Source organism: Centroberyx gerrardi, chromosome 20 (genome assembly GCF_048128805.1).
Source record: "Centroberyx gerrardi isolate f3 chromosome 20, fCenGer3.hap1.cur.20231027, whole genome shotgun sequence".
NCBI lineage: Eukaryota > Metazoa > Chordata > Actinopteri > Beryciformes > Berycidae > Centroberyx > Centroberyx gerrardi.
In genome coordinates this window covers 17,889,837-17,907,763 of record NC_136016.1, presented here as the reverse complement: position 1 = coordinate 17,907,763, position 17,927 = coordinate 17,889,837, and the positions used below count along the sequence as shown (strand labels likewise).

The following is a 17,927-nucleotide window of genomic DNA, read 5'->3' as shown; positions in this document are numbered from 1 at the left end:
CAGTAAAAGTGGAGCTCTTTCTCTCAGACGATACCGCCTGTGCATTTCCTCAAGAAATGAATTCCTTGCCAGGCCTCTGCAGAGTAATGAGACTGAGAAGGCCCCAAGCACAGCCACTGGGCAGGTTTTGGTATGTATTTCACCGTGCTGGTTTTGATTTGATTCTTTCATCCTGCAGTCTGTGTTTGTGGTGTCATTCCTCAGTATTGACCTCGCTTCATTCATTGTCTTAATAAAGTGGAAAACTGAAAAGAGGCTGGGCTGTCCACTCTGCATGATAATTATGGCTTTTATTCTTGATCCAAGTAAGTGTGGAGAAGACCAGGGACTTGCTGAATAATGTAGTGTGTGGTGAGACTGGTCTGGAGGCAAAGAAAGAAACAGAAGCAGGAGCTGGAGAGGAATGAGCAGAGTCTCCAGACGCTGCAAAGTGTCGGGTCAGGTTACAGCCTGGATTGATGGTTGGCAGCTAGCGGAGAACAAGAATTTCCCAAGGGCCCAATTTTCCTGTGACCTCTCACTAGAAACTTTTGGGTGAATTTGTTTGCAGAAATAATTGATCATTTTTTCATTAAGAGCCTCCTCTAATCGTCATGCTGAAAAATGTAGTCAAAACACCTGCTGTCCCCCTTACCTCTAACACCACCATCACTAACAGCTTCCAGGGCCGCCTGACTCTTAATAACACAAAGAAACGGTAGACTGAAGTTAAATTACATCTGTTGCCAGTGAGAATTACATGGTGTTAAGAATTTGTAGTTCAAATTTCCCCAGTGTCACGGCCAAATAGCAAAGCTTAGACTGAATGACAGGGCAATACGTTTCTATTTGAAACTTGCCACATATTGCAAATCCTAAAGTGATTTTATACAACAAGGTACTCATGTATTCGGATTATAGGACAATGCCTGGGCACCGGCCTGCATCGAAAGCACTGTAGTTCATGAACTTCCAATAGTTTTCCCTGCCTGAACCTGAAACTCTACAAACTCCAGAAACTGCCAGAAAGTCCCTGACAACATAATATGGATTTTGCACCTTGTAAAAATGTGGAGAAATTCATTACAACCTGGAAAGAATGTGAAGACATTACATTTAACTGTAAACTAAACTGAGGGGATTTCTTAAATTTTGAGATGAACATGCCTAGCAATAGCCACCAGAAAAAAAGTTGTTGATGTGTAAGTTTTGCCCGCAGTACTGTATGTCCTCAGCTTTTAGCAATATGAAAGTATTTCAAGTATTTGAACAGAAACTGGGATTGGAGTGTAACAGTTTCAAAATTGCTTGCAAAACGGCTTTAGATGGTATGGCTGGAATACTTCCTAAACCATAGGAAATTCAACTCTGAGTCCCATTTTGTCTTTTTTTTTTAATCTCAACTGCCAATAAAACCCTGAACAAAGGAACCTTATAATGGTCAACATAAGGAGTACTTTGACTGATTCTATTAATCTTGATTTTATTTATTTGTGCTACATGACTATGTTTACCTAAGTAAGCATAGTCCATTTTTTTTGTCCTTCATTCTGTCCTCTTGGCCAGGTCTCTCTTACATTTGTAATCTCAATGAGATTTACCTAGTTAAATAAAGATTAAATAAATAATAAAAATAGCTTTGCCTGTCTTTCTCTTTCAATCTTTCTCAGGAGATTCAAGCTCAGGAAGTTCAGGAGTTTTTATTTATTTTAAATATTAGTTGGGATATTTTTGCTTTTATTATATAGTTGAAAGTAGAGAGAGACAGGGAAGAGTATGGAGCGAGAGGGGAGTGACAGAAGGTCCCAGGCTGGATTCAAACCCAGGCTGTCGCAGTTACATGGTATGTGAGGGTCGTCACATAAGTGAACCACCAGGACGTCCTGAGCCTTTCAACTGTTACCAAACCATCATTACCAGCACCGTGCTTTGTGGCAGGGAAGGTGTGAGACGGGCGATGAACTGTGCCCAGTTTCCACCAGACATAGTGCTTTGGATTGCAGCTGAAGAGTTTCATTTTCCTTTCATCAGACCATGGAATGCTTTCATGCGCCTTTTTGCAAACTCCAGGCTGCTCTCGTTTGTCTTTTCATGTCCCGCCACCTACATGGTACGCGGGAGACGATGTCATCATGTGTGCGTGTCTGTGTGCGTGTCTGTGTGCGTGTAGACACATTTTTGTGAACACGAAAAGACAAGAAAAGTACTTGATACCACCGGTTCCCCCTATAGAGTAAATGATCTGATTAGATTTTTGAGTAACTTCCTGCATACATTTGCATATAAATGAGGGGAAAACTGTTTTTTCCCCTGGAATAATTCCTTTAATGAATGGCCTCATTAGCACAACTGGTTATATTTTATATATCATGATGATTATGGTGGAAGATTAGGCCTCTTGTTTCAGGAGTGGCTTCCTTCTGGCCGCTCAGCTCATACAGCTCAGATGAAGTGCTGCACTGACTGTTGCTTTCCAGCAAGATCTTCCATCACAGCCAACAAACTCTGTAGTTCTGTTAGAGTCGTCCTTGGGTTCAAGGTCTCCTCCCTGCCCAAGGTGCTTCTGCCTGGTTGATCAGTGTGGACGGATGAGCAGCTCTAGGAAAAGTCTGGGCTGTTGCATGTTTTTTCCATTTCCTACTGATGAGCTTACTGTGTGCTCTTCTAAACTCCCAACACTTTAGAAATTGTTTTATAACTCCCAGATCTTCACAGTTCTGTCTCCTTAATTTTACACACAGCTTCCTGGACTTCATGGTAGAGTTTCTGCTCTCACATGTTGTTGTCATCTGTGGGACTAAATAGACATTAGTGTTTTGTCCTGAATCATGTCCAATCGGTTGAATTGGCTACAGGTGGACTCCAATCAAGTTGTAGAGACATCTCAAGGACATTCAAGGGGCGCATTTGGATGCACTTTAACTCTATTTGTGTCGCTGCAAAGATGTTAAGTCCAGGTCAAATCCAAATCCTCTATCTAATGACATGAGGCTCTGCTGTACAGTCCAATAACATTTCCCCAGTCACTGCCTGACCATTTTAAAAAGAAATCTAAAAACATGTTTTCACTTTGTGTAGATTGTTGACAAAAACATCTCAATCCATTTTGAATTCGGGCTGCAGCACCACAAAATGCAGAAAACTCAAGAGGGTTGAATGCAATCTGAAGGCATTGTACTTCCAGCAAATGAAATGGAATGAGAAATTTAAAGCAAATTGACAAATGAAATGAAACACAAACTGGATCTCTGTTTTGAAGGATGGCAGGATGAGAAAATGTTCCACACGATTTCAGCTGGGGCCAAATGGTGCTACTCATGGTATGAATTTTGAATCCCAGTGTAGAGTCCAGAGGCAATTTAAGGTTTTTTTGTGAGTGTGTGCTGTTTAATTTGGCGGATCATCCACAGCCTGTATGACTAATACACAGCCAATGCAGCCAGGGGACCAGAACTAATGTGTTTTTATTAAACCAGGGCCAAGCAAAACATTTAAAAGACAGAACAGCATTTAATGTTTGCATACCAGCATTTTCTAAATGCCCTAAACCCAAGTTCAATATTACAGATAGTCGGAAGTTTAGTACCTAAGCTATTACTGGCACATTAAGTTTCCCAAATCACATAGATTGAGTATTTGTTCTGCTAAGACTGCATGTGGAAGATGTATTGACATTATGAAATTACACACAAAGGGCTAACTGAGTGCCATGTGCATGTATTCAAAATTTTATTATTATTAGTATTATTAACAATGAGAATAAGAATAAACTGTATTTATATAGTACTTACAGTATCTAGAAGCTAGAGATACAGGAATGTTACTCTGGGTTAGGTTAAGTTTCGGCAAGTCATACAACTAGTTAGGCTAAGTTTAGGCGGAGGCTAGATAAGGTAAAGTTTAGGCAAGAACAGTGAGTTGGTTAGGGTAAGGATTATTATTATTCGTATACTCTCAGGTTCTCGTGTCAGGTTGTGAGAGGAACTAAAGCCCCTGGCACACTAGAGGATTATCAGGCCGATTAACACATATATGGAAAGCCAATCAGGAGGGGAAACCAGACCTGAGCCTTGATCGAGACTGATAGTCCACACAGATTATCTGGTAGTGTGAGGAGTTTACAGATTCGGTCTTATCCACCCTGGTCGTCTCACCGCTTGATCGTATCAAACATGTTTGATATTTATGAGCAGATGTCTGGACGGGTCCTGTGGTGCGTGGGCATCACAGATTCCTTTCAAGAGCAGAGGCCGCCAACAGCCAATGAGAGCCCAGTTCACAGTGAATAATTTGGGAACTCTTGTTGACTGGGTGTCTCCAGCCACAGCTTTACCCAATTCTCTTTTTGTGTTTTTTCTTTGTTGTTGTGTTTTTTAGCGCATATTAATGCATGTTGCGTTAACATGCGTATTACAAATTGATTCATGCTGGATCACACGAGTTGATCCGGACATCAGTGATGTTTCAGGAGTCAGCAGGATAATTTTATATATTGTTATATATAATATTATATTGTTAAGTGTGTGATACCTTGTCCTTGCCTGATAATTTGTGTCTAGTTTGACCACATTTAAGACCGAGACACTCTCTCACTCTCTCATTGAGAGTTATTATCCTTTATTCTGTGATAAATATCTTTAGATTTAGACTGGCTGCACTATGGCCTTAGACAGAACTGTTAATTGCGAAACAAACAGACTCATTAAAACTCTGACTTTGTTTACCTTGAGAGCCACTACAAAGTTGGTAAAGCTGCATTAGGCAACCTTGCACATTGAAGAAGTTTTCCCACCAGTGACTCGACACCATCATTTATCATTAATTTCATTCAATTAGGAGAGAAAGGGCACTTTTCTCTTTAGGCTGATAAGACAAGTGTATTTTAACTCTTGCCTTTCACAACAACACATGATCACATGTCAACTGATGCTTTGACACAAATGGAATTATTTATTGTAAAATAAATGTGAATAAATATATTAAAGTAGCGTAATAATAGTTTTTACAGTGGTATATTTTCAGTGCCATTGTATGCCTGCCGATAGCATTGCACTTTAAATAAATTACATATTTAACATCTACATCAAATAAATACAGTTCTTTCTGCGCTATGACCCTCTCAGTACGAGATGAAGATGAGCTGTGTTTTCCTGGGTCAGATGTCGACCACGCAGCCTGGAGAGTTCGCCCTGATGGCGTCGGATATGACCTTCGCCCCAGACTCTCCGATGCCATTTCCCTGCAAACTACAGAGCAGATTACATGAGCAAAATGACACATATCTACACACTGACACTACATCCTGCTCACTAACACACACACACACACACACACACACACACACACACCATCACTGTCATCATCATCATCATCATCATCACCATCATATGAACTCCCAAACTTTGATACAGTAAAGTGTTACTAGGTATGAGAAGATCTGGACGAGGGGCAGATAACTCACTTCATGTACGTCAGTTGATGGTTGCCTTTCAAGGCCGTTGCAATGAATATGGCTCCATCCATACCTAGAGAATTCTCCTGCAGACTGTGCACACACACACACACACACACACACACACACACACACACACACACACACACACGCACACATACAGACATGAATCCTTAAGACCCTTCGAGTATCAGAGGCTCAATGGCCAAGCCTTTCATATATCCTTCTTGATCTTGTGTAAATAACAAGTTCATTTATTTATATAGGCTTAGTCCTTCATCACAAGCATGTCTCAAAGAACCCAGATCTATTGTGCAAAGAAAACAATGCAATGAAATAACACATAAAATGTTATCTTCACATAATATATTGTACTATTTGTATTGTAAATCCATTTTTATTGCTACTTTTTCATAATTGGGTCACTCCACCAAATTAAAGTCACAATGCATCCGTATTTTAACAGTATCTTCCTTCCTTAATGTGATGTACGTCCTGTTGAAACAGGATATTGGGGCAGCAGGGATCATCCCAAAATGGAAACCAGTGGGACATCAGTTAGGGAGAGACATGCAGTTTGATTTGATTTTAAAAGTAATTTTTCATTTCAGTGTTACTTTATGTATTTTCCTTCACAAGATCTTGGTAGATTCAACTGGCACAGTGTCCAAGCAGCCAGCAGATAATAATATTTATGTTACTGTATGTTTGCTATGGTAACCCACATTTTGCAGTGGATGTTTTTCCTTTACGTTTTGTTTGCAAGATTTGAGTCAGTATTTGTGTCTCCCCAGAGCAACAGACGTTTCATTCTCAAAAACTGTGTAAATTGTGTTTTCCAGGGTCGAGTAAAATGATACACAGTACTTTTTTTTTTCAGAATGTCACAAAAATTACCTCCGCCAAGGAGGTTATGTTTTCGGTGCCGTTTGTTTGTTTGTCTGTTTGTTTGTCTGTTAGCAGGATTACGGAAAAACTACTGGCCTGATTTTCATGAAACTTCGTGGAAGGGTGTAGCATGGGCCAAGGAAGAACCCATTAAATTTTGGAGTCGGATCCGGATCCGACTCACAAACAAGCAATAATAGCACGAACCTTGGCGGAGGTCTGCGCTCTCCGAGTGCCCTTCTAGTTTTAAAAATGTCACACAGCCGGTCATTTTTAACATGCTGCCAACTCTGCTCTCAAAATAAGTCTGCTTTACAGGTCAGTCAAATCAATATTCACTAATGGAACAAAGACCTAAGCTAGTGCAGTGATCGACCCTCACTGTCCATGGCAATGCAAGTTCTAATGCTTTCTGCACTGAGCACAGACACTGTGGGACACAGATCATGATTAGATCGCTGTGGGGACTCACTTCAAAGATTTGAGGCTTCTGTTGTTTTTCAAGGCATTGGCCAAAGCCTTGGCTCCCTCCATCCCCACAGCGTTTCCACGTAGGCTGAAAAACACAGTGGAAAAAGTGTGCTAACATTAAGGACAAAATACAGCATTAGGTGAGGTACATAAATGACTAAATCTGTTCTAACATTAACATTAGAGAAATGCAACAGGCATTAAGATTAGGGACAAAAAGCAATGTCAGAGTGGGATAAAATGTAGCCTTGGGCAGGATGTATTCTCCTGCAGCCAGATTTTTCTCCTCATTTCATTTCACCTCATTTTAGTGCCAGAGCTGGACGCAATCTCAAGAAATGTTTCTTCTCAGGGTCTGGGAAAATAACTGACTGAAATAACTGAGCTGATTAGTGTTAGCTGCGTAGCGGGAAAGGCGGTACATAGAGGTATATTTTTGTTGAGAGTCATACAATTACAGCAGCTACAGGTAGACAGGTGAGAGAACAATTCCTGCAGCTGGGGATAGGCAAATTGAAGAGTTGCAGAGAAAGAAAGTGCAATGGATTAAAATGTCTGATTAACTGATTGATCAATCCCATTTATTTTGACTGGGGAAGTACTGTATTCGCTTTTTCAAGAGAGCCACATGAGCAAGTTTAAAAAAAAAAAAAGAATAACCCAATTCTACAAGATACAAATAAGCTTCTCAGTAAGAATGAAAATGTAAGGGAAGGAGAACAAGAAAAAAGCAAAGTAACATCCAAATATATAAAAAAGAGACAAATTAAATCAAATAATAAAAATTTGTCTGCCTTGTAGATGTGTGATGGACACATCTACAAGGCCGACAAATGAGACAGTTTTTTTCCACATAGAGAGAGTAACAGAAGGACTGAACCTTGATAAGACAGATGTTCTCAATGTGAATCCTCCAGATCCACAGCCTGCTGGTTTTCACTGTAGCCATCTAATTAGGGACTATTTTGCAATTGCAATTATCCACCTAGGCTAGAAAACCAGCAGCACTCTGGGAGCTGAGGACCAGCAGGATTGAGAACCACTGGTTTAAGATAAGGCATGATGGAGTTGAATGTCCAGGTTTTGGTTGTTTTATGTGGACCAGTGTCAAATAAGAACGGGATAGTCTGGCAGAAGAGAGAGCTTGAACTCACTCTAGTGTCTGTAGGGTTTGGTTGACCATTAGAGCCTCTGCCATTGCAACGGCTCCGCTGCTGCCTGCTGAGACTCCCTGCAGGCTGAAGAGTGAGCACACAAACCATTGACCACATATGAAAACACGACATGAATTCATATAGACCCATTTAGGTCAATCTCAATTTTTCTGTCATTTGTATGCAAATTAGATACTAACCATAATGTACGCAGCGATGCATTGGTTTTCAGGGCTTCAGCGAGAACAATGACACCTTCGTTCCCGATCGTATTCTCCTGTAGACTGCAGTGAGGAGTGGAGACAAACACACACACACACACACACACACACACACACACCATGACCACACTAAACAACAAAATTGCTGTGTGATTGCAATTTCACATAACTATTAAGGGACTGACATAACCACGATCAATCAATAATATTCTGTAACTAGTCATTTGCTGGCACTAATGTTCATTGCGGCAAGCTTCAACAGAATACAGCCTTGAAAATTTGGGGAGATCAATTTAACGCAGGGGGGAGGTGTGGTGGGGGCCGAAGCAAAGATACAAAGGTGAGAGAAATGAGGACAGATAATGGGGAAATGCATGGCGTCATGAAACAATGGTAGAAGTTTCGGGTATTGGTCTTACTCCAAGAGCTGCATTGTGGAATTGGAGAGCAGCGCATGGGCCAAAGCTTTAGTGGCAGAAGACTTGATGAAATTCCACTGTAGACTGGTGAAAAAAAAAGAAGAGAGGTACATCAGGTTATAGAGCAAATCTGTGTATATTTATATGCTGTATTACATGCTGTAAAAACCTTCTGTCACAAGCATGAGCGGTAAATGCAGGGAAACACTGGCAGTGAAAGTGTCATGTCCTGTAATGGTGTGGTCTATTTACTGGAGGATTAATCTAATCATCTCTAGAAGGACTACAGGTAGGTGACATTGTAATTACTTCTGCATTGCAAAAAAAAATCGAGAATCTTGAATCACACTAGTGGAGTGATCTGCTTTATTTCAAGATATTGTCACCTTTTTGTAACAAGTGAAACTATATTGGAAACAAGTGAAATCATCTCACTCCATTGACAAAAAGAAATACGATTTTACAACTCAATACTAAATACAAACGGCTTTTCAAGATTTACTTTCTTGCAGTGTGATGACCTTAACATGATGTATTAATTTCTTGATGGGAGTGGTGCCTTCCAGGAAAACAAAGAGAACAATACCCAATCAATATGAATTGTTAACCATGCCAAGTTTTTCTCAATAACAAGATGAAATATCAGAGCATTTATTGGAGATTCAGAAACTGTGTGAGAGTGTTTTCCACTGCCATTTTAAAAATAATGGACATAGATGATCACTGAAAATCACAATATTAATTATAAGGAATGGCTTTTATGTCCGGGTGCACTCAAACCACGTGTGTGTGTTTGTGTGTGTGTGTGTGTGTGTGTGTGTGTGTGTGTGCGTGTGCGCTTTGGAAGTCTGACTTACTGCAGAGAGGTGAGACCTTGATTAACCCTGATTGCACCAGCTATAGCTTGAACCCCTTCATCATGCAGCAGGTTGGCTGTGAGACTGGGATGCACACACACACACACACAGTACATGCAATCATACACAGAGAAAAAGAGAGAACGGTTACTAAACACACAGAGAAAAAGAGAGAACGGTTACCAAACACACAGTGTGTATCATTTAAGTTACATGTATTTTAATGTGTGTTGATGCTTTCTCAATATTTTCTGCTTTTATGTCAATAAAGCACTTGAATTTAAAATCTGAAAATTGAACTGCGTTGACACAGCAACACTTGGGGCGGGAAACTTTAGCCCAAAGATTGCATAGGCTATAACTTCAACACATAGGGTGAGTGATAGACCTAACTGTTATCAATCTTGGGAACAGCAACCAATACAATGGCTTGAATTTAGCAAATAAGTTAGCCAGCTTACTAGTTAGTGATAATGGACCAAATATATTAAATTATGAACCTATATCCCTCTTAATCCTTGAAATCCATTTGTTTCTAACATGTTTAATCAGTGAAATGACAATGTTTTACAGTACGCAACAGTAGGACAGAGCTGCAGGTAGTTTCAAAATAGACAGTTGACTTGAGAATATAGAAAACATAAAGGAAAAGGATGATAATAGAAATAATCATCAGTTCAAGGCAGAGGCTCAGAGGCTCAGAGTCTCACGGGGTTTGCAGGGTTTTTTCCAACAGCAATAGCCCTGAGTGGCATATTCTGGGGGACTGACATAATTTGAACAGCAGGATATTTCTACGCCTCTGTGTGGTATGTGGTCTTGACTGCCATTAATGAGGTGACTCACTCCAGATCCTGAAGAGAGCTGTTTTCATGGAGGGCGCGGGCCATGTCCTTTGCCCCCTCCACCCCAATTGAGTTCTCTCTTAGACTGATCAGAGGACAAAGAAATAATGTGGAGAAAAAGAGAACAGGAATTACTCTGACCTTTCCAACAATTTCAATAAGTAATTCTCATTGATGAAAGTTATACTTCAAAATGCCTGTAAGAAATGCCTCACCATATTTGACTAGTATTTACCTACATGTAGCATGTATAAGAGTAGGAGTGCAGATCTACGATTAGTTATGCATTTCCTAAATCATAAATCACCACAAGCTAAAACTGAGCAGCTTGATAAACACGAGCAAATGTACTGGTTAAGCTGGAAAGTTTAATCAGCTTTTTTTTATTCATATAGAGAAAACAAGAGCTGGCACCACATGCTCTTTGGAATGAGAGAAACCGATCAGTTGTGTCAAAATATTCTCATAAGAGCCCATATATTACATTTTTATATATATATATTATATTTTCATAAATATTTGGGTTGGCTAATAGGAGATCATCTGGAAATTACAGGAAAGTTATCAAGGTGAAAGAAGCATTTAGGTGTCATACTCACTTCAAGGAGACAAGGCCATGGTTCAGCCTCAGTGCTTTGGTTAACGCTGTCATTCCCCTGTTGCTGATTGAATTACTCTGAAGGCTGCCAACCAAAAATTTTAGAAAGTTTAAGCAATGAAATAAATGTTTCAGCTAGCTGTTGTGCTCTTGTGGAACTAAAAAAAAAAGCATATATGCAGTCAATACAGCATGAACAACACGACAAACTACTTTCTATCTACACAGTATGTGAAGGTGTAATAAGGCACCGTGTTGAAGCACATAAGCTGTGCACTCTTGAATGGAAGGTGACAGATGTATTGTGTTTGTCTTTGTGCTGTGTGGAGGCTATAATGCATTCCTATTGACAAGATACTGACTGCAGAGAGAGGAGAGTGTGGTTGACAGTCAGAGCCTCGGCCAAAGCTACTGTTCCTTTGTCCCCGAGCTGATTACTACAAAGGCTGCGGACGAGAAAAACATCGGTGAAAACACGAAGAAAAATAAAGTAATTAGTTTGCTAAAATGGCACATGGTTGTCAATTTCTATGGTAACCAAGGACATTGAGGTGTTTTTAAGATGAAGCCTTTGGAGTACACAGATTACAAAGAAACTGCAAGAATTGTATAAATTCCTTGAACTAAGCAGAAAGTTCTATATTAACCAGCTTTTACAAAACAGAAACGCTGTGAAAAAATGTAATAGAATAAAATAGAAAAATAAAAAAATGATGTGGTATTTTGATTCCAGTAATCCATAAATCAATTTTAACAAAAGTTTGCATTATTTTACCACCTCGGCTGTTTTTTGATAAATATGCACAATATTGTGACATATATATTGTGACAACATTGTCAATATCAGTAGGGTGAATTGATATATTGTTTAGTTACATCAGCTCTGTAAGAGTCCGGTTTGTCTTCAGTGCGTCAGCAATCCTTTTAGCCCCATCCGCTCCAATCGAATTCTTCTGTACACTGAATCATCAAATGCACACAATAGGTAAGAAAAACACAATGATGATTCCTCCCTCTAAGCCTGAACACACACATACACTCAGTCAGCACATGCAACAAACACAAGCCAAAGGCAGACAGTTTGTGGTTGGTCGGCTACTCACTTCAGAGAGACAAGCTTGCGGTTGGATTGCAGAACCTCAGCAAGCGCTTTAGCACCTTCCTCCTCAATGGAGTTATTTTGGAAGCTGAGGAGTGGTGAGAGAACATGATCAAACACACCAACCCTAAGTGCTACTCTGGCATTTGCAGGGGGATTGAATGTATAGAGCCTGTAATGTTGCTCCCATGATGGCTGTTGCACTCACTTGATTGAAACCAAGGCTTGGTTCATTTTGAGGGCCTCTGCCAGGAACTTAGCTCCTTTAGAGCCAATGCTGTTGTTGCGGAGACTAAAGCACAGATATCTGGTTACATGATGCGCAGTTTCATTGCTTAAATCTACACAAGACATCATTTTTATGTAAAAGTATAAACGTCTTAGCAGCCTAAATCACAAAGTGGGGCTGCAATAGAGAAGAGTGTCCTATCCCCCTCTAATTGAGACACCGTAGATTCACCCTCTTTGCCCAAAAGAAATAGGGTATGGACACTTCTCCGCTCCCAGGAAGTTACAAATCAAAATTTGAAAGCGAAATACAAAACTGTCTCCTAAACAGCAGTGAACAGCGCTCCGTCCAGAGAAAGCTGGACTCATGTTAGATATTTTTCCTCTCTCACCTCTTTGGTTTCCTTTGGTAAAAAGCATCACAGACCAGCCAGGTTGTTAAACATGAGTGTGCTGTGTGCAGTTTCACATTTTTCAATTAACCTACCTCTCGCTGCCTAGTGTAGCTTTAAGCAGTTTACTTGAATACCATTTCAAATCACCAACATGAGTGTTGCTATCCAATTTAGTTTCAAGTAATTGGTTCTGAAATGTATTATGTAACATTATTTATAGTTTTCTTGACTAATGAATACCAGCAATGAACTAACTATCTTTAACTTCAGCACTGAATACTATTAATCTGCTGTCAATGCAAATAAAAACATTTGAAAATACAACGTTGTGGCAATTCAGTTCATTCAGCTGTAATCAATCATAGATCAAATAGTAACAAACAGATCTCACTCGAGCGTGGTCAAGGTCCGGTTGACCAAGAGGGCACGACTGAGGGCTTTGGCACCTTTGTTGCTGATGGCATTCTCTGCTAAACTGGAGGATGAAGAAAAGAGGCTACATTCACATGGTGTAAAATATTCATCCTCATCACATTCTCATCATCACCAGACCACTCCATGAAGCCGCATGGTAATCAATGAGTGTCTCTTTCACCCTTGTAATCAACAAAGAACAGATTATGTCTGAGACTGCAACTCAAACATAATTAAGAGTTGTTACCAATTATGGAAGCAATCAAGGAAGTTCTTTTGATACAGCAGCCCAGTACTGTTCTGTTGTAAAATCTCCTTCATATGATGCTTAACCTGAATAGCCTACTCTGTGTTTTCATGGTAACAGAGTTGAAAAGCATGTGTAATCTCACCTTATTCTCTGGATATGGCAGTCTTTGGCACTCAGTAAGCTTCCCAGCAATTCCATGACATCATCTTTGAAGTGATTGTTCTCTAGCCTGCAAAATAGATAAGACATACTTTTCACCATTGAAAAGATACATTTTTATATATAAAATTTGCATCTTTATCCTGTCAGTTGGTGTTTTATTTGAAGACAGTGCTTTGCTTAGTTATTTGAAGAGCTGACCTTAGGTAGCTGCAGTACAGGAGCTGTGGGAGCAAACATTTGACTGTAGCGTAGTTCAGACAAGCTGTTAGGTTGGTCTCTTCACTGCACTCTGGAGACACATGAAGCAGATAGCCCAGCACAACACAGTGGGCACGTGTCAACTTCCCAGCTAGGGTACCAAGGCGCAAGTCGTCCTCTACACTCCGCAACAGTTCTGTATGTTGCAGCTCCTGTAAACAGTAGGCTAGGTTGACGGCTCGCAGGGACACCACGGTGCCCCCGCCGCCCAAGAGCCCTTGTAGAAATCCTGCTGCCCACATCTTCTGGCTACCATCGTCTTTACCAAGGGCCAACACACCAGTGAGAGGTTTCACTGCCGCTGGACACAACAAGCCTGTCAGGAAGCGCACAAACACATCCAAGTGACCATCTTCGGCTTGTTGTGAGTGCTGCAAGGCACTTCTGAAGTGGTTCTGGAAGCCGATCTTGGGCCAAGACATGGTGCTCTCTGAGAACAAGTCAAAGATGGCCCGCTTAGAGGCGACATGGTAGAATGTAGCTGCCAGAAACTCCTGTATGGTCAAATGAGTGAACCGGTATGCTGTGTATACGGCTGACTCCTCACGAACAAGAACTCCAGTACCAAGACTGCTCTGAGTTGACGGTAGATCTATTCCATAGGCCCTGAAGTCCTGCTCACTAAAAGTGTACTTGTGCTTGAGGAGCCCATAGAATGCCAACCGTCCAAGATTCCCCATCAGTTTCCGATTGCTCCCATGGAGCTGCTCCATCTTTACAGGCTCCCTGCCTCTTGGTTCACCTGCTTCTGCTTTCATGGAACAAAAGTGGGCATAGAGCTCAGTACAAGTCCTTGGCAGGTTGTCCTGCATGCCACTCTGCAAGAGGTACCTCAGAGTATCAGCCACTATCCAGCAAATGCATGGTACATAGGACATCACCATTAAGATCTTATGGGACTCTAAGTGTGCCCATATTTTACTAGCAAAATCCCTCTCAGAGAAGTAGTGGTTTAGGAAGACCTGGATGTCCTTAGGGCTGAAGCCTGGGATCTCAGTCACCCTGTCAACCAATCCTCCAGGGATGAGTGAGGCCACTCTTGGCCTGGAGGTCACCCACACTGCTACCTCAGGGAGCAGATTCCCTCGGATGATGTTGGTGACTAAGTCATCAATGGACACTTCTTTCTTGGGGTCACTGCAGGACGCTGCATCAGAGAAATTTAAAGAACAGCGGAATTCATCCAAACCATCTAATATTAGCAATGTCCGACAAGAGCCGTTCAGGACCAAACTAAGGTCTGTTAAGTGTGGAAAAGCCAGCTTCACCAGCTTCTCTGCTGAAAGCTTCTCCATTGAGTTCAGCTCACAAAAGGTGAAAGGCAAGACAAAGCTCACATCTGTACAGATGGCCCCTTGGCTCCACTGTCTGATGAAGTGTCGGACCCAGGTACTCTTGCCAATACCAGCCACCCCCACTGTGAGGGAGACCCTGGGAGGCAAACTGACCCGGGTCAGGGGCTCCAAGAGTTTGGTCAGGCCCAGCTGTCTGACATGATTTCTCTTCCCTCCCCGGGTGGCTTCCACCTGCATCAGGTCATGTTCTTTTTGCTGGAGATCAGACAGTCCATCGACAAGAAGCAAGTTTCTAGAGGAAATGTTCAGTTTGGGGCAGCTGAAAGAATCACTGTCTCTCTGTAGGTCATATCGCTGTAGTAGCACCTCTTTGTGTTCCTTCACCATGGGGTCTGCAAACAACATAAATTGACTCGAGTCATACTCAGGAATGAGGGAAATTATCAGGTTTTTCATTCTTTGATGACCAAGAAGTTTTGATGTCTGAACCATTGTTGAGAGCAAACTGTTCTCCACCCATTTACAACAGCCACTGGAGTATAAATCCCAAATCCAAGTTCCTTACCATGCTTTTTGATTAACTGGGACACCTGAGAATCTGAGTTCTCTATGAAGCTCCGGACGGCATCAGAGCCTTGAGGGTCCTTGCTGGTGAGGATGGTTGTGAGCATGTGAACCTGGTCTTGCAGCTGGCCTTCTGCCTTGATCTGGGTCTCCTCAGTTGCACTCAACACATCCAGCTTTCTCAAGTGTGATAACATCCCCTCCAGGAATGGGGTGGTAATGAAGCGTTGCAGCTGGTCCTGATGCTTGTGGATCCAGCCAATATCTGAGCCAAAACAAAAAGGAGAGAAAACTCCCAATAATGATTCATGTAATGATTAGTGGTAATGAGTAATAACAATGAGTAATGATTTGCTTGGCCCAGAATGATACTTTTTGTTGAAGGACAAATCTAACTGGAGGTTCCTTCCCATACATTTTCTGTGATATGTATTTCAAGTTAGAATTTCATAATTGCCATGTGACTTTATTTTCACAAGAAGAGTCGGAGGTCCTCTCCTAATATGTGATTTTTCTTTATTTAGAGACAGTAGCTTACAGACAGAAGGCTGAAAGGAAAGAAGGTTCTGGCATTATTTACAAGACATAACGAGGCATGACAAGAAAAGGAAATTACCTTACCATCCTTTTCCCCTTTTGTGGAGAGACAGCAGGATGTAGACTGGAGATCCACATAGCAGTCGTCTTGCCATGTGATGCGCTTGCTTCGGTCCAAGATAGAATCGTAATGTGCCTTCCTCTCCATGAAAAAGTGTGATAATTCTTGCCCAGATATGTTCCTGTTTGTGTCTACACATGATATGAAATAACATAATTTACACAAGGTGAAACTACATGACAGGCTGTGATAAAGGGAGGTGAAGGAAAAAAAAAACTGAAGGCTCCACACCTTCAAAAACCTGGGTGTATTATTGTAAGTGACTGCATTAATTGACTTTGGCTCTGAGTTGATACACAGTCAGTAATAGACCTAACTGTCAGTCATTTTAGTTCATTGAACTCACTATATTGCTTGTTTGCAGAAACATTATTATTACTGAGCTGAATCTTGACTGCCAGTTTTGATTGGAGTATCTACAAAATGGCAAGCATAATGCAATTCTTCAGGCAACCCCCCCCCCCCCCCACACACACACACACACACACACACACACTTATTCAGTTACTTATTTAGCATATAATGTCTGCTGGAAAGCAGATATGATTGATCATCCAAATGAGATGCATCCATTCTAAAGCCTTCACTGAAGATGTTAAGGTCTATTTTGAATTGAGATGGTTTGGGGTTTGGTAAACAGTGGCTGAATATTCTGCTTTCTGCATATGTTGTGAGAATTTAAACTCCTGTTGGTGTCTTTTGGGGATCTCACATCACATTTCATATCATATCACCAAACTTGCAGTAAAAGTGCTGCAAACACATATTTGCATTCTAAATATGGTTGAGGTTTTCACTGAGAAAAGAGCAAATGGTAATTGCTTCCTGTATGGTCTGCTGTTGATCACGTAAGCTCTCACAAAGGAAGCTGAAGCTACAAAAAAATGCCCCAAAAACCAAACCTCAGTCTGCATAGAAGGAAGGATGACAGATTAGCAAGAAAAATAGAAAAGCAAGCTAAGGCTGATAATGGATGAATGTGCTGTAGTCTGTGTTGCTGCAAAATGATTGAACATCTATTTAAGACCTGGAACAGGTGCACTCAAATCAGTCCTCTCTAACTAGCCTATGTAGCAGGAGCAATTTAGAAAACGCAGCTGCCAAAGTTAATAATTCAAAGTTCAGTGCACAGTAAAGTCAAGTTTATTTATAAAGCCCTTCGACCTCAAAGGACCTCACAGAGAACAAGCCTACCTAGATCTAACTAATCAATAATCAATCACAAAAAAAATGATGCAATGCAGTATGCAGCAAAATACAACACAAGGAAACAAAACGAAGTAGCATGTTGAAAAGACATAACAGGCCTACCTAACCCACCAAGCCTAACCTAACCTGCACCACCAACCTTAGACCCTCAGTGAAGACCAGGAAAAACTCCCAAGAAAACCTTACTAGGACAAAAAACATGGAATCCTACAGCAGGTGCTGGACAGAACAATGAAATGGACAGGAATAATGAGACATGAAGAAATCAGATGAGACAAAGAGAAACACGAGGCAGAAAGATGGGACCGAGGCAAAGACTCTCTGAATGTTTAGTGGTTTTCAAAGGTTTACTCACCATGGGATTGTTGGAGTTTGTAGGTGCCAAAGGGTGAAAGATGTTACGACCATATTTCGATGGCAGCAGACTCTGTGGTACTGAAAACCCGGGTGAGGATGAGCGTGCGATGAACCTAATATTCTGCAGTGCTGCGGCTGGTGTAACTGTGTCAAG

At 41.1% G+C, this 17,927-nt stretch overlaps 2 protein-coding genes across 2 annotated transcripts in view; one reads left to right on the top strand and one right to left on the bottom strand.

Moving 5' to 3' along the window:
- The window catches only part of c20h8orf33 (chromosome 20 C8orf33 homolog), a 205,115-nt gene that overhangs the window by 132,379 nt on the left and 54,809 nt on the right, over window positions 1-17,927 (top strand). The gene's annotated exons all lie outside the window — the stretch shown is intronic.
- nlrc3 (NLR family, CARD domain containing 3) lies at window positions 4,909-17,891 on the bottom strand. The gene is made up of 19 exons (XM_071926715.2): window positions 17,772-17,891; window positions 16,171-16,338; window positions 15,551-15,814; window positions 13,631-15,377; window positions 13,413-13,499; window positions 12,998-13,081; window positions 12,192-12,275; window positions 11,988-12,071; window positions 11,761-11,844; window positions 11,247-11,330; window positions 10,886-10,969; window positions 10,288-10,371; window positions 9,442-9,525; window positions 8,585-8,668; window positions 8,145-8,228; window positions 7,945-8,028; window positions 6,792-6,875; window positions 5,441-5,524; window positions 4,909-5,225 (listed from the first exon to the last, which is right to left on the bottom strand). The coding sequence occupies exons 2-19, from the start codon at window positions 16,292-16,294 to the stop codon at window positions 5,135-5,137; spliced, it is 3,405 nt and encodes a 1,134-aa protein (XP_071782816.1). The 5' UTR covers window positions 16,295-16,338; window positions 17,772-17,891; the 3' UTR covers window positions 4,909-5,134.

Excerpts from the sequence above, each read along its gene's own strand:
- nlrc3 (XM_071926715.2), bottom strand. The coding sequence starts at position 16,294 with ATGGAGAGGAAGGCACATTACGATTCTATCTTGGACCGAAGCAAGCGC. Across the intron at positions 12,276-12,997 it reads CGGACCTTGACCACGCTCGA|TCTCCGCAACAACAGCATTG; the intron begins GTGAGATCTGTT and ends TCTGTGCTTTAG. Across the intron at positions 8,669-9,441 it reads CAAGGTCTCACCTCTCTGCA|TCTACAGTGGAATTTCATCA; the intron begins GTAAGTCAGACT and ends TTTTTTCACCAG.